The sequence below is a fragment of the Talaromyces stipitatus genome, genomic scaffold (genome assembly GCF_000003125.1).
Source record: "Talaromyces stipitatus ATCC 10500 scf_1105507295555 genomic scaffold, whole genome shotgun sequence".
NCBI classification, from domain to species: domain Eukaryota; kingdom Fungi; phylum Ascomycota; class Eurotiomycetes; order Eurotiales; family Trichocomaceae; genus Talaromyces; species Talaromyces stipitatus.
The window spans coordinates 4,346,177-4,360,938 of NW_002990116.1; the positions used below are offsets into that span (position 1 = coordinate 4,346,177).

Here is a 14,762-nt window from a genome sequence, read left to right on the forward strand (position 1 = left end):
GCGTTTGCACTTAAATTAGAATATCAGAAGAAAAACCGACTTTAACGCTTCAATGCAAGGTCATAGATAGGTTATCTTGTGGGATATAACTTAACAAATATATATAGGATTTAGAATCTGCACACTAGAAGGATTGTGCGTGCAAGGGACATTTTGTTCAATGAGAAGGTAGTTTTCAGTAGAAAGAAGAAGGATCTCAAGAATAACCTTTTGCATATAACTATCAAGAAAATCACTTAACTGCTAAATAAAGTGGACCTCAGCGCATAGCAGGATGTTTCAGGAACTAACGATAATGTTGTCACTAATATAGATAATATAATTTTTGATAATTCTAGGCACGGTGACAAAGATATTAATACAACCAGCTTAGCAATTAGTTCTGGATTAGAGGATCTCAATCAACCTGAATCTAACCCAACCGGCCCAACTCTGGTGCCAGGAGAAGGCTTGTTAGAAGGGATTAATAAATATGCTTACCCTACACCTCCAAATACATCTCCAAGTGCATTGTTGACAGGTAGCATAACTATCATTCAAGAAGATAATCTTACCTTCCTCTGTCAAAGCTCTGAGCTCAGAGCTGGCAAGTCAACTAGCAAGGCAGGTGCAACAAGTACTCTTGTCCAGGAAGCAATCTCTAGGGCAAGTATAACAAGTACTCTTGGAGATGTAGGCAAGGCTAAGACAACAAGTCCACTTGCTGAGTTCAGGGCAAGTGCAATAAGTACTCTCAATCTGCGTGACACCATGAGAAGCTCATGACACAATCATAGCAAGCTACTAATTACTGCTGCTTTAATAACGCAATGAGGAGATCTAAATCCTTGGAGAGCTGCTTTCCTTATAGACACACGTCATTGTGAACACAATATAAGAACAATCAAAGTTAAACGATCAAGTCTCAAGCGAACAGCCAGAGCAGGCAGTCAACTTTATATGTTCTTAACTAGGCAACAACTCTAGTCATACTTGGTTAAGGACCTGCCGCCTGCTCCCAAGAGCCACCATAAACTAAAGAAACACAAATTTAGAGCCAAATTCCTTGAAGCTGAGCTTACTCATCTCAGAAGTCACAATCCAGCAGGCTCTTGGACGGAAGTACCAATATTGATAGTGAAAGGAAAGTAGATTCTTGATTGTATGTGGGTTTATATCTATAAGCTAGATAAGAAAAGAAGGTTAGTCAAATGCAAAGCAAGATTGGTAGTAAGAGGAGACCAGGAGAAGAAGGACGATATAAGAGACATGTACGCGGCTACTCTTGCAAGCAGATCTTTTAGGACCCTTATAGCAATAGCTACACAATTCGATTTAGAGTTAAAATAATATAATGTGGTCAACGCTTTCGTCAACACCAAATTGGATGAGAGAATATTCATAAGAATACTACCTAGATACTATGAGAAAGGGAGAATCTATCAGCTTAATAAGGCTCTTTATGGACTGCGGAGATCACCACTTCTCTAGTAAAAGGAACTTATAGGAATTCTCATAAATTTAGGATTTAAGGCTGTTCCATATAAACCTTACTGTATGCTTAAATTAGGGATTATCTTATTCTTCTATGTTGATGATATCGTGGTAGCGTATAAGAAGGACCGCGAGGCCAAAGCCAAATCAGTTATGAAGGAACTTTGTGCCAAATATCATATAACTGGCGGAGAGGATTTGGAGTGGTTTCTAAGCATGCAAATTATACAAGATTGATCGAACAGCATTATCTGGCTCAGTCAAGCAACCTATATCAATAAAATTATCAAGTTAGCAGATTCCGATTAAGCCTGCGATACTCCCATGTCTCAAGAAGAATTACTTCCTTATGATGGCATAGCCACTTACCAAAGTCAGTATAAATATCAATACAAAGTGGGCTCAGTAATGTACACTGCAGTCAACACTAGGCCAGACATCGCCTTTGTTATATCTTGACTTGCTTGGTTTCTCATTAATCTAGAACCAAAGTATCACAAGGCAGCTGATAGAGTACTCTGGTATCTTGATCGTCACCGAACGTACGCTCTAAAGCTTGGAGGAGGAGATGACTATTTAATATCAACTGATGCTTCCTTCACAGATAACTCACTTGACTGGAAGAGCTCTTAGGCATACGTTATGATACTTTTCGGAGGATTGATTGGTTGGCAAGCAAGCAAGTAAGATATAGTAACCACGTCAACTACTGAAGCTAAATTATTAGCTCTTGCTTAGGGGGTGAAAGAAGGCAAATATGTATACTGACTGCTTGCTGAGTTGAATATTGAGCTTACCTCACTAGTACTCTAAGTACTCTGTGATAATCAATAAACTATCAGCTTACTAGAAAAGGATACACCCCGGCTACATACAAAGCTGCGACATGTCAATATACATAATTACTGGCTTCAACAAGAAGTTTAACAAGGAGCAATCAAGGTGTTATACACCCTAATAAATGACATGATTGCTAACAGTCTTACCAAAGCCCTCAGTTGACAAGAACACGTACTCTTCCTTGAATAAGTCAGCATTTAAGATATCGCCAAAAGAATCGTACCATAATAGAAGGAATTCATAGATGTGGAAATTGAGGAATTACTATTCCTGGAGGACCCTGAAGCTATATAAAGGAGACATGAAGTTATTCTAACTTTGCCTCGTAGCTCAGCTAAGGGGGTATGTTAGATAACTAGATGTCGACAGGACGATACCTCTGACCCTAATTAAGAAAGTGCACATCACCAAAATGCCCCTTAATACTAATCAACTACAGTGGTCAAACCTATATAGTTTCATGTTTGTGACTCGGATTCTTTGCTTTGCCTTAGCTGAAATTCCTGTTGTTATTTCCCTTACTTCTCTGAGGCCGCATTGGAATATATAAAGACATAGAATCACCCTCAATTCTTAGAAAAAGGGAGGGGGGGAATACATACAATTTTGCTTGTTAATTCTACTTCCAATACGAACACTTTCCACGTAGCAAAGCTAGGAATCATTGCCGAATCTGCCCCCACGGATTAGTAATAATCCAACACATCCCTCTATCCTAGTATTGGAATCTTTTGGTACTAGTCCGAACGGGGTTAGGCTCTGATAGGAGTTGTACAATTTGGGTGAGGAATACTTGACTCTGATTTGCACACTCTCTAAAAACACAGCTAGCTACGCATCTTGATCCTCTTTATATACACAATATAGTGGCAAAATAGCAATCCTGAATCCAAAAGTAGGGCTGTCGATATTGTGCCAAACCTGGGATCGGCAATTGTGTTTTTCCGGGGATTCACCGATTAGTAAGGTTGTCCAGAATGGGATTAGCGTATCAGATATCCAACATCGTGATTCTGTCACGTGATCACGACAATACATCTTGTTTGCAGATAGCCTCACATTCCTAGCTTTTTCTTTCTTTCTCCATGTTTGGTATTCTTGTACTTAGCTTCCAATATGACTATTGAATGAGCCCTTACATTCATTAAACCCCTATGGCGGGTGGTTTATATACAGCAGGGTTTGTACTTTTTAGGAAGTTGTGATCGGATGCAAAATGGTATTTCAATGTGTACGTAGATTGAACCCAAATCACTAAAACGGACTGCGGTACAAACGTAAGGAGGACAGAGGCTGAGCAGTCGCGAGAATTTTCATCAAAAGTGACCCGTAGTCCCATCCTAGTGCTGAAGCTGCGATGGCTGTAAGGCTGGCTTGGTCTTCACGTCCAGGTCGTCCAGGACCGGTCATATTCTGCAAAAGTAGAAATAAAAGTTAGTTTGTATTAGATTCAAAACCCAAAAATAACTAACCGGTTTCATGTTAATATCGAAAAGAGCGAATTCTGACCCCTCACTAAACCGTCGAGCGTCAATGCGAATGGGTGCGGTGGCACGAATAAGCCTTGCGACTTGCACACATTCGTTTATTACCTTTCCGTATGCCAAATCTCTCAGTTCACTCTCAGTAACAACCCGGGAGTTAGCTGACACGGCTACCGCGCCGTTGTAGGGGGCGACGCCGTCAGCATGGTTGAACCTGGTGACCGGTGGTAGACTCCAGTAGTCTGGCATTTCAGATGACGGAGGCATGACTGTGATGGTGGCCTCTTCGCCTGCCAGATACTCTTCGATCATAACCAATGGCGATTCCTGTAGCAGACTGAGAACATGCTCTCTCAGCTCTTCTGGGTTGTGGCAAAGTTTAACACCATGACTTCCCCGCCCACGAACTGGCTTTCCCACGACCGGGAGCTTAGTGATTGACGAAATACATTTCTCAAGAGTTGCTGGATTCGATGCCAACCATGACTGTGGGAGCGTGTAGCCACCGAGTTCTTTGAGTTTGCCATTCAAGTATGCCTTGTCATCAAATTTTTCGACCAAGGTCGGCGGTTGTCCCACGACATAGACATCAGGGACACGAGAAGAGAGCTTCTGGGAGCTTTGGAGAGGGTGGGATTTGAATAGGATAGTGTTAGCCCAAAGATGAGTAGCGCCTTTTTCCAAGGCAGACTGTATGCCTTCTTCTGTGTCGGCGAAACACCAGCCATGGTCATTGGAGGGTTTGGGAGAGATATCTGGCGTAATGCTTTCAATGCCTTTGATTCGGAGCGTGTAGGCAATGTCCGCGCCAGAATCCCGGTACCCTTAATTATTTCGCGTAAGCATCGTGCAGACAAGATTAAGCACATTGAAAACTGAATTGTACACATGAATCGCTTACCACCGGGCTTGCAAGGCTTACGAACATTCCCAATGACGGGCGGATCGATCGCCTGGAACAGGACGGCCACGCGAGGAGACTGAGTGCTGATAGCTCGGTGCGGAATGCTACCCGAGCAGACCTGGTGTAAGGCTCGCACAGCAGCACTTCGAATGAAATTACTTGCGATGAGCATGGTGTTAGTGCATACAATCAAGCAGAGCGAAATCTTCGCAGCACAGAATGGTGGAAAATCCTGAAGTCAGTATCCTCGGGAGGTGAATGGAGTGTTTTTTTGGGGGCGGGGGGAGGGCTTCGGAACGGACCCGAATCCGAAGCAAGCAAATTTCTTACTGTCGGAATGTGAATATCAAACCTAGCGCGTTTCGGCACTGGATACCAGTTAGTCCAACGCGGCACGTGCGTGCCGCGTTTATATGTAGCTAGCTATCCCCCGTCCCCCTTACTCTTGGGCACTCTTATTTCTTCGCACTCTTATTTCTTCGCACTCTACTTTATGCGCGCTCTACTTTATGCGCGCTCTACTTTATGCGCGCTCTACTTTATGCGCGCTCTACTTTATGCGCGCTCTACTTTATGCGCGCTCTACTTTATGCGCGCTCTACTTTATGCGCGCTCTACTTTATGCGCGCTCTACTTTATGCGCGCTCTCCCGCTGCGCGGCATGGATAGGGGGCTTTCGCGTTATTTAACTACGCGTATTCTCGGGTTACTCGACGCGTCGGAATCCGACGCGTAGAAGAAACCCAGGCATATAAATCTATTTAGTAGACACCATATTAAACCTCTCCACCTCAGTGGAGCAGTCTATTGAAAGATCGGCTGAGGCAACGCGAGATTCTTTCGATTACTACCGTATAGAAAGATGCCTAGGGGCTGTTCAAAAGCTAAAGTGATCGCAAGAGGGATATTGGATAGGAAAACCACCCGACACGAACCTATTCTAGGAGAGTGATAGGGCACCCTCGAGTTCAGCCAGCTCTGAGATTGAGATAGAACCCCCAACGTTATAAAATGACTAATGAAGCTATCTCAACGAGGGCGGGAACAAAGCCTAAGTGCTCTTAGAAAGTAATGGAAGTTGTTAAGGCTAACAGAAAAGTGGTTGCTGGATGTGTTAAGGGCAAGACCTACACTAAGACCAAACTACTTATCATTCTGGACAGACACAGTGCACCGCTTTCTAAGTATAAAGGTATAAGGTGGGAACTGAGCTAGGTTAGTAGGAGTTAACTATACAAGTAGTATACCAGGCAGGTATTACAAGTATTGACTTCTGCAAGACATGGTCGGCTGCTAGAGAGAGACTTCTAATAGTAACGGGAAACTACTTTATTATGGTAATAGAGTAGCGGGCCATAGCGCTATGAAGATGACCAGAGGGTAACTAGGAAGAATATGTTCCTAGCTCGTACCTAGGCCATGGCTATCTAACTAGTATTTTTGCTTCCAACTCTAATATTAGATTGGGTCTATCTATAGTTTGTACTCAGCCATGGCATAGCTCAGGGTTACGGCTAGAAAAATTTTCGGGAGCTAAGATAAATGTGGCTAGCTTCATTCATGGATCAGGGGAAATCAATTTCAAAAGTCTTTTTTATTTGTATCTCAGTGATAGTTATTTTTGAGTCAATATTTTCACTCCAACACATTCCTCTTATCCTCAATTATGTCTCATCCTTCTAATAACTCAATATCTCCTGAGTTAGGAGAGCAATTGCAGTTTTTCCCCTCCTACCTTCGTATCCTTACAAACTGGCGGGTAATTCTTTGCACTGATCATGGATCATGCTATACTCGCCATAGTCTTCCCCAACATCTTCTTCAAAAACATCATATTAAACGACCACAACGACGGGAAATCGAACAGCATCCAGACTATCAATTGATTGCAAATAACTTGGATGGAGTTATATATCCTACAGATGGAATTACCGAGATCAATGATCTGCCGACCGTACGAGGTTTTCTCTGTCATATAGAAACCTGTTCCTATCGATCTCGCAATATTGATCGTATACGACAGCATTACAACCAGGCACATGGATGGCGCAAAAGTCAAGGAATAATGCCTTGGAATCATGCACATCTTCAAACATTATTTCAGGAAAAGGAACAAATTCGTTACTTTACCGTAGTACCAGCTAATCTATTCTCCTTACCACGTGTCTCTCCATCTGTTACATCTACTCTTACTATAAATGATCTACCTTCCTTGGATACCCTCCTCCAGGAATACCACACATTTCAAACTCAGAACTCTGTGTCATATACTGTGAATGACAGTCAGCATATCTCTGAAATTACTCCATGGTTGCGAACCACTGGTATTCATGTTCACCTTACTGGATTAGATCTAGAAACGGTGGGAGATCTTTATCGACTTCCCAATCGTGATAAAACACGATTAGATCTCATCTGCGCCAGCGTGGACCGAATCTGGAGACAGACAGAACAGCTATTACATCACAACCCTGTTAGTGACATCCCACGGCTAAGTCGCTATAACGCTCGACTTCTCAATACCTTTACGCGAGGAGAGATCTCGCAGAATCCTATCCAGCCTCTCCAGAATCCTCGGAGTCGCTCTCGGTACATTCAGACCTGGCAGAGGTTGATCTGTTATTGGAGTCGAGTAATGGATGACCAGCTCCTTCCTAATCCTCTATTTCTGCCAACAGAGAGTCAGAAGTCTACCTGGGATGACGTGATCACTGCTGCTAAGAATCTAAGTCGCCAACAAGAATTAGAGCAGGATAATGATGAGGCTCTCTATCAACTCCAGCAGGAGATGGATAAACAAACCCTCGCATTTTGCCTTGAGATTATCCAACAGTCAGTCCCTTTGCGAGCCTTTAATTCTATCCTAGTCTCCTTTGCAGCGCTTCTATTCTGGATACCAGATCAGAAACAGTGGATGACAGTTAGCAACTACACCTCCTTTCTCTCACAACTGATCTATAACTGTCAGATCTGGATCCTTGCCCTTTCTATTCTAGAACAACAGAACCATCCGACTCTGGATCTTGGAGATATTATTATTAGACACCGTGATCGATGGCTACTTAATGATACCAAGGGACCCGTGGCGGAGCTACTGGAGAATCGACTGTATGCATTCCGGATTGCAATGAGTGAGGTCCCCCCTGCTCAAGTCCGATGGGATCGAGAGGGCCAAGTCATTACATTCCAAGATGTAAGCCTATCCTTGTTGGAACTCTCTCGACTGATCCGCGAGGGGATCTCTACCGCGCAGGCCATCTTCGAGCAAGAGTTATGTTTATCCGGCCCAGCACGGCCAGCTACGGAGATCCCTCAATTTGATCTTAGTAATCTGATGGATAACTGGGATGCTACACAAGCTGGTGCATCCTTTCTCACAGATTCTCGGAATCATGCCTACGTGGTACCCTATCAGGATTGGCTCTTCCGTCGAGTCAGTCAGGATGCAGTTCTGTTTCCCATCTTTTGGGAGTTGGGTGCTGATCAGACCTGGCGGATCTCACCCAAGATGGTAGAACAGTACGAAGCAACTATCCAGCGATTCCTCGAGGCTTTACTCGTCCCCTTCTTTATTGGATCTGGCCAGCAAGCGCGACGGACTGAGTTCCTAGGAATTCGATGGCGCAACACCCTCCTGCATACTCGCGATCTCTTCCTCCATGATGGTCAAATGCTCTTTATTCTGGATTATCATAAGAGTCGTCATCGCACTAATGCCTCTCGATGGCCCGCCCGGTTTCTCCTCCCAGAAGTAGGACACTTAGTCACGCAGTTTCTCATCTTGATTATGCCCTTCCGGCAGTGGCTACAGCACCAGGTGCAAACTATGCATTCTTGCGCATCCACTCCACTCTGCGACTACCTCTGGGCCTCTACGACAAAGCCTTGGTCTGATAATCATCTTACGCAGACCGTGATCCGTACTGGGGAGCAGATCCTTGGTAAGAAGATTCATATTCGAGCCTGGCGCCAGATCACTGTTGGGATTGCCATTAAGAAGTTTAGAACTCTCGCGTCACAGTTTGTTGAGGATTCTCTTGATGATGAAGATAACCTTATAGAGGATCACAATGGCAGTATGGCTGCAGTATTCCACTATCAGGCTGCACATACACCTCATACTGGGAATCAGATCTATGGAGGGACGGTCAATTTTCGAGCCGGTCTCACTGATGCTGGCCTTCAAGAATTCCGCCAAGCTAGCGAGATCTGGCATCAATTAATCAAACAGCCCTCGCAGTACTCTACACCTAGCTTATTAAAAAGACGACTGCCTGCTGTATTCACTCAGTCCTCGCAACCAGCCAACGTCAATATAGAGTGGGAATCAGATGAGAATCGTTCCAAGCGAGTGCGGAGTGAGGCAACTGAGTCCACACTAGTTCAACGATTTCATCGTTGCCACGAACCACGACAGAGTCAACAGCGCTGGACTATGGAGCAGGCGCAGATAATTCTAAAGCGCATGTATGGACTAGAAGCGCAGTATCGAACCAGTAATCAGCAACAAGCCTTGCAGTATATCATCCAGGGTTTGAGTCAAGTGGTTGCAGTCCTTCGAACAAATGAGGGCAAGAGCCTACTCTATCTTCTGCCGTGCCAGCTTCCTGGTGCACGAACCACCGTGGTAGTGCTCCCTTTATTGGTCCTCAAGCAGGACATGCTTCTTCGATGTCAGAATGCTGGAATTGAGGTAACCGTCTGGAACCAGCAGGATGAATCTAGGCACCTTGGATCGAGTCCACTGATCCTGGTAAGTGCTGAGCAGGCAGTCCATATCAACTTCCGAACGTTTCTTCTTCGGCTACAGCTTGCCAATCAACTTGATCGTGTTGTCTTTGACGAGTGTCATCTGACTCTGACGGCCTCTTCTTACCGCAAGGGACTGGCCTTGCTTCCTACGTTACGCGATATTCAGTGTCAGATGGTCTTCCTCACTGGCACACTACCACCTATCATGATGGCAGAATTTGAGCAGACCATGCTACTCTCTCAGGCACGATTGATCCGTAGCCTCACCACTCGCCGTGATCTATCCTATCAGGTCGTTTCTTGCCCTATAGATCAGGACTTCTTCAAGTTTGCGATTCCTTGGATCCAGGAAGAGCGCACCCAACTCGACTCTGAAGAGCGTGTAATCCTCTACTGCCAAACCCAGGCGATTACAGAGAAAGTGGCCACGATTCTTGCGTGTCCCTTCTACCATGCGGATTCTGGGACTCGCGATGAGAAGGCACAAACCCTAGAGAGGTGGCGTGATGGACATCCAAATTGGATCGTTGCCACCTCTGCCTTTGGAATGGGAATTGATCATCCACGAGTCCGCCTTGTTATCCATCTTGGAGCTCCATCCAGTCTTATTGAGTTTACGCAGGAGGTAGGCCGTCTCGGACGTGACCAACAAGGAGGTCGTTCAATCATCTTACTCCCTCCCTCATGGAGTATTACCAAGTCGAACCGACCTGGCCATGTGATCTCGTCTGATGTACAGGCTATGCATGCTGTTTTAGATCAGCCGAACTGTCGAGTCGCGGCGATGAGCTCCTTCCTCGATGGGGCTGTAGTGGCTTGCAGCGCGCCTGATCCTCTCTGTGATCAATGTCGCTTCCGTCAAGAGAATCCTGAATCTTCTTCGACTGATCCTACTACGACCAGCTCACCTCATCCAGAGGAGAACGTCGACCGCGATCTGACTGTTGGGTCTCAGATGCGAATCCAGCTGATCCAGCGGGAGAGCCAGCAATTACAGCAGTATGGGGATTCCCTCCAAGCGCTCCGTGGCACCTGCGTGATCTGCCGTATCCTACCATCATCATCTGCCAACACGAAAAAGCATTCCTTTATCAACTGCTGGAATCCTCGTCGACAGGACTTTCTTGAGGCAAAAAAGAGGGCACAGCAGGAAGGAAAGCAGTTTCAAGGCTGGATGCAGCGATATGCCGGGTGCTTTCGTTGCTATAATCCACAAGCAGTTTGCAGTCAACAGGGCCAGGGAACCTGCCTCTATCCTGATCTCGTCATGCAAGCTTGCTGGGCGATCTATCAGATCAAGGCCTGGACGGAAGGCTTGCTGCCTGGTCTTGGTGGTGAGCATGTACAATCCAATGAGGCAGCATATATGCTTTGGCTAGGGCAGAAGCGAACGACATTTGGGGTTGAAGGATCGAATGCTGCCTGGGTGGCTTATCATGTATTCCAACAGCTTCTGGAGCCTGCAAAAGGTTCAGTTTAGTCCACTAATTTTGTTTGATAGTGTTTACAGAGTTAACATTGAAGAGGTTATATCACAGTCCCTCCAATTCCACCCATATCGCGTAGATAGATCATAGTCAATGCAACCATCTATGTTATATATATCGTTGACAGATTCTGTCCCGGGTTCATATATTGACTAGTTATATATATTAGTTTACGAAGTTGTATACTACAGCTTGGAACTATTAGTAATTAGGCCGGAAAGTCGATTAGCAGTTGGCGATTAATGATTAAGCAACAGCCAGTAACCAGTTGATAGTTGACAGCTGAGCTAGTAAGCCAGTCCATAGTTCAGCAAGTTGCCAGAGGGCAGTTCAGTAAGTAATCTAGTTGAGAGTGAATGGTTTGACTAGGGAGACAGTTGGCAGTTGGCAGTTCAAACACTTGACAGTTGGCGGCTTAGCCAGTTGATAGTTAACAGTTGGCAGTTGGCAGTTACCAGTTACTAGTTGACAGTTGACAGTTGCCAGTTGACAGTTAGCGGTTAAACAACTGGGCAGTTGATTGAGTTAATGGTTGACAGGTGATAGTTGAGCTAGTTGACAGTTGTCAGTTCGCGGTCGAGAAAGTCGACGGTTGAGGGTTGAGCCAGTTAACAGTTGGCGGTTGTTGAGCACGTTGCCAGTTGTTACTTGCCAGTTGTCAGTTTAGCAAGTTGACAGTTGACAGTTGAGCAAGTTGCCAGTCGCCGGCAGAGGAAGTTGAGAGTTGGCGGTTGAGCAAGGTGCCAGACGGCGGTTCAGCCAGGAAGCCCGTTGATGATTGAGCGCGTTTCCAGTTAATAGTAGAGCGAGGAAGCCAGTTGACAGTTGGTGGTTGAGAAAGTCGATAGATGGCGGTTGAGCCAGTTGACAGTTAACAGTTGATGATCGAGCAAGTTGACAGTTGGCCAGATGACAGTTCAGCTAGGAAGGTTGTTGATGATGAGCCCGTTGGCCAGTTGGTCGTGGAGCGAGGGAGCCAGTTGACAGTTAGTAGTTGAGCAAGTTGACAGTTAATGGTCGAGAAAGTTGCCAGTCAACAGTTGATCCAGTTGCCAGTTGACAGTGGACAGTTTACCGTTGACTGTTGATCCAATTTCTAGTTGCCAGTTAACAGTTGATCCAGTTGATAGTTGACAGTTAATCCAATTGCCGGTTCAGTTGACAGTTGACAGTTGACGGCTCAGCAAGTTGCTCATTGTCGGTTAAGCAAGGTGACAGTTGACGGTTTAACCATTTAACAGTTAGCAGTGGATGATTAAGCAAGTTGGCAGTTCGCAGTTGTTAGTTAACGATTAAGCAAATTGACAGTTGGCAGTTGTTGAGCACGTTGCTAGTTGCGAGTTATCAGTTGACAGTCGAGCAAGTTGCCAGTCGCCGGCAGACAAGTTGACAGTTAGTAGATAAACAAATTGCCAGTCGCTGGCAGGGCAAATTGACAGTTTGTGGTTAAGAAAGCCGAAAGTTAAGGGTTGATCTAGTTGCCAGTTGATAGTTGATGGTTAACGTTGATCAAGTTGACAGTTGGCAGTTGAGCAAGGGTTAGGGGTTTAATTAGTTGACAGTTGACAGTTGACGATTGGGCAAGTTGGAACTATTGATTGAATCAGCAATTCAACAGGGCTATTAGTAATTAGGCTGGAAAGTCGATTAGCAGTTGGCGATTAATAATTAAGCAACAGCCAGTTGATAGTTAACAGTTGGCAGTTGGCAGTTACCAGTTACTAGTTGCCAGTTGACGGGTGACAGTTGAGCAAACTGGTAAGTTAGTGGTTGAGCTAGTTGATAGTTGTTAGTTCGCGGTGGAGAAAGTAGATGGTTGAGGGTCGAGAAAGTCGATAGTTGGCGGTTAAGCAGATTGTCAGTTGATGATTGAGCAAGTTGAGAGTTGGTTGTTGTTGAGCACGTTGCTAGTTAACAGTTGACAGCCCAGCAAGGTGCCACGCACAGAGATTATATAGATCTCTGTGGCTGGATCGAGAGCTTGTTTCCTTCCTTTCTTTTTCTCTCCATGTCAAATATTCTCGTGTACGTGTACCTCATTGTATGTAGCTCAGCTCAGCAATACAGTAAGATTGACCCTTTCACAGTTGCTAGTTGGTAGTTGAGCAAGTTGACAGTTGGCGGTTAAGTAAATTACTAGATGGTGGTTGAGCCAGTTATGAGGTAGTGGTTAAGACAGTCGACAGTTGGTGGTTCACCAAGTTGCTAGATGGCGGTTGAGCCGTTTGACAGTTAACAGTTGACGGCCCAGCAAGTAAGCTAGCTGACAGTTGGCGATTCGACAATTTGACAGTTGGTGGTTGAGCCAGTTGACAGTTGACGGTTGAGAAAGTTGCCAGTTGTCGGCAGAGCCAGTTGATAGTTGGCGGTTCACCAAGTTGCCAGATGGCGGTTGAGCCGTTTGACAGTTGACAGTTGACGATTGAGCAAGTTGACAGTTGGTGGTTGGGCAAGTTCACAGTTGGTGGTTTAACCATTTGATAGTTGGTTGAGCAGGTTGATAGTTGGTGGTCGAGAAAGTCAATAATTTCGGGTTAGTCAGTTAATAGTTGGTGGCTGAGAAAGTCGACAGTTGACAGTTGACGATTGAGCAGGTTGACAGTTGGTGATTGAGCCAGTTAATAGTTGGCGGTTTAGCAAGTTGGTAGTCAGTTCGCAGTTGGTAGTGGCCAGGTAAGCAAGTTGACAGTTGGTGGTTGAGCAAGTTGGCAGTGGACGGTTGATGCAGGAAGACAGTTTGCAGTTGAGTAAGTTGACAGTTGACGGTTGGCAGTTCACCATTCATCCAGTTGCCAAATGGCGATTAAGCTGTTTGACTGTTAACCGTTGACCATTGACCGTTGATCGTTGACCGTTGACAGTTGAACGTTGATAGTTGGTAGTTGAGAAAGTTGCCAGATGGCAGTTAAGCCAGTTTACAGTTGGTGGTTAAGCAGGTTGACAGTTGGTGATTTAACCATTCGATAGTTGGTGGTTGGGCAAGTTGACGGTTGACAGTTGACGGTTGACAGTTGACGATTGAGCAAGTTGACAGTTGGTGGTTGGGTAAGTTGACAGTTGACAGTTGACAGTTGACGATTGAGCAAGTTGACGGTTGGTGGTTAAGCAAGGTGGCAGAGCGCGGATCAACCATTTGACAGTTGGTGGTTTAGCAAGGTGCCAGATGGTTCAGCAAGTAAGCCAGCAAGCCAGTTGGCAGTTCAGCAAATTGACGGTTGGCCAGATGGCCGGTCAACCAGGAAGCCCATTAGCCAGTTAATAGTGAAACGAGGGAGCCAGTTGACAGTTGGTAGTTGAGCCAGTTGACAGTTGGTGGTTGAGCCAGTTGACAGTTGGTGGTTGAGCCAGTTGACGGTTGTCGGCAGAGCCAGTGGACAGTTGGCGGTTCACCAAGTTGCCAGATGGCGGTTGAGCCGTTTGACAGTTGACAATTGACGATTGAGCAGGTTGACAGTTGGTGATTGAGCCAGCTGATAGTTGACGGCTCAGCGAGTTGCCCGTTGGCGGTTAAGCAAGGTGACAGTTGACGGTTCAACCATTTGACAGTTGACAGTTCACAGTTGGCAGTTAATAATTGAGCAAGTTAACAGTTGGCGGTTATTAAGCACGTTGCCAGTTGCGAGTTATCAGTTGACAGTTGAGCAAGTTGCCAGTCGCCGGCAGGGTTAGTTGACAGTTGGTGGATAAGAAAGTTAGTAGTTGGTTGACAATCGAGCAAGTTGATAGTTGGCGGTTGAGCAAGGTACCAGATGGCGGTTCAGCCAGGAAGGCCATTGATGATTGAGCCCGTTGGCCAGTTCATAGTAGAGCGAGGGAGCCAGT

The 14,762-nt window shown here is 45.5% G+C and overlaps 2 protein-coding genes across 2 annotated transcripts, besides 3 other annotated features; one reads left to right on the forward strand and one right to left on the reverse strand.

Moving 5' to 3' along the window:
* Nucleotides 1-174: part of a mobile genetic element that runs on past the window's edge.
* An 822-nt stretch (nt 175-996) lies between these two features.
* Nucleotides 997-2,472: a mobile genetic element.
* A 1,023-nt stretch (nt 2,473-3,495) lies between these two features.
* TSTA_127090 (uncharacterized protein) lies at nt 3,496-4,917 on the reverse strand. The gene is made up of 3 exons (XM_002482948.1): nt 4,699-4,917; nt 3,786-4,621; nt 3,496-3,726 (listed from the first exon to the last, which is right to left on the reverse strand). The coding sequence occupies exons 1-3, from the start codon at nt 4,871-4,873 to the stop codon at nt 3,568-3,570; spliced, it is 1,170 nt and encodes a 389-aa protein (XP_002482993.1). The 5' UTR covers nt 4,874-4,917; the 3' UTR covers nt 3,496-3,567.
* Nucleotides 4,918-5,184: 267 nt separating this feature from the next.
* Nucleotides 5,185-5,339: a microsatellite.
* Nucleotides 5,340-7,336: 1,997 nt separating this feature from the next.
* TSTA_127100 (werner syndrome helicase, putative) lies at nt 7,337-10,933 on the forward strand (the record flags this gene model as incomplete). Its single annotated transcript, XM_002482949.1, has 1 exon — nt 7,337-10,933. One exon carries the CDS (start codon nt 7,337-7,339, stop codon nt 10,931-10,933), a length of 3,597 nt encoding a protein of 1,198 aa, XP_002482994.1.
* Nucleotides 10,934-14,762: the final 3,829 nt, after the last annotated feature.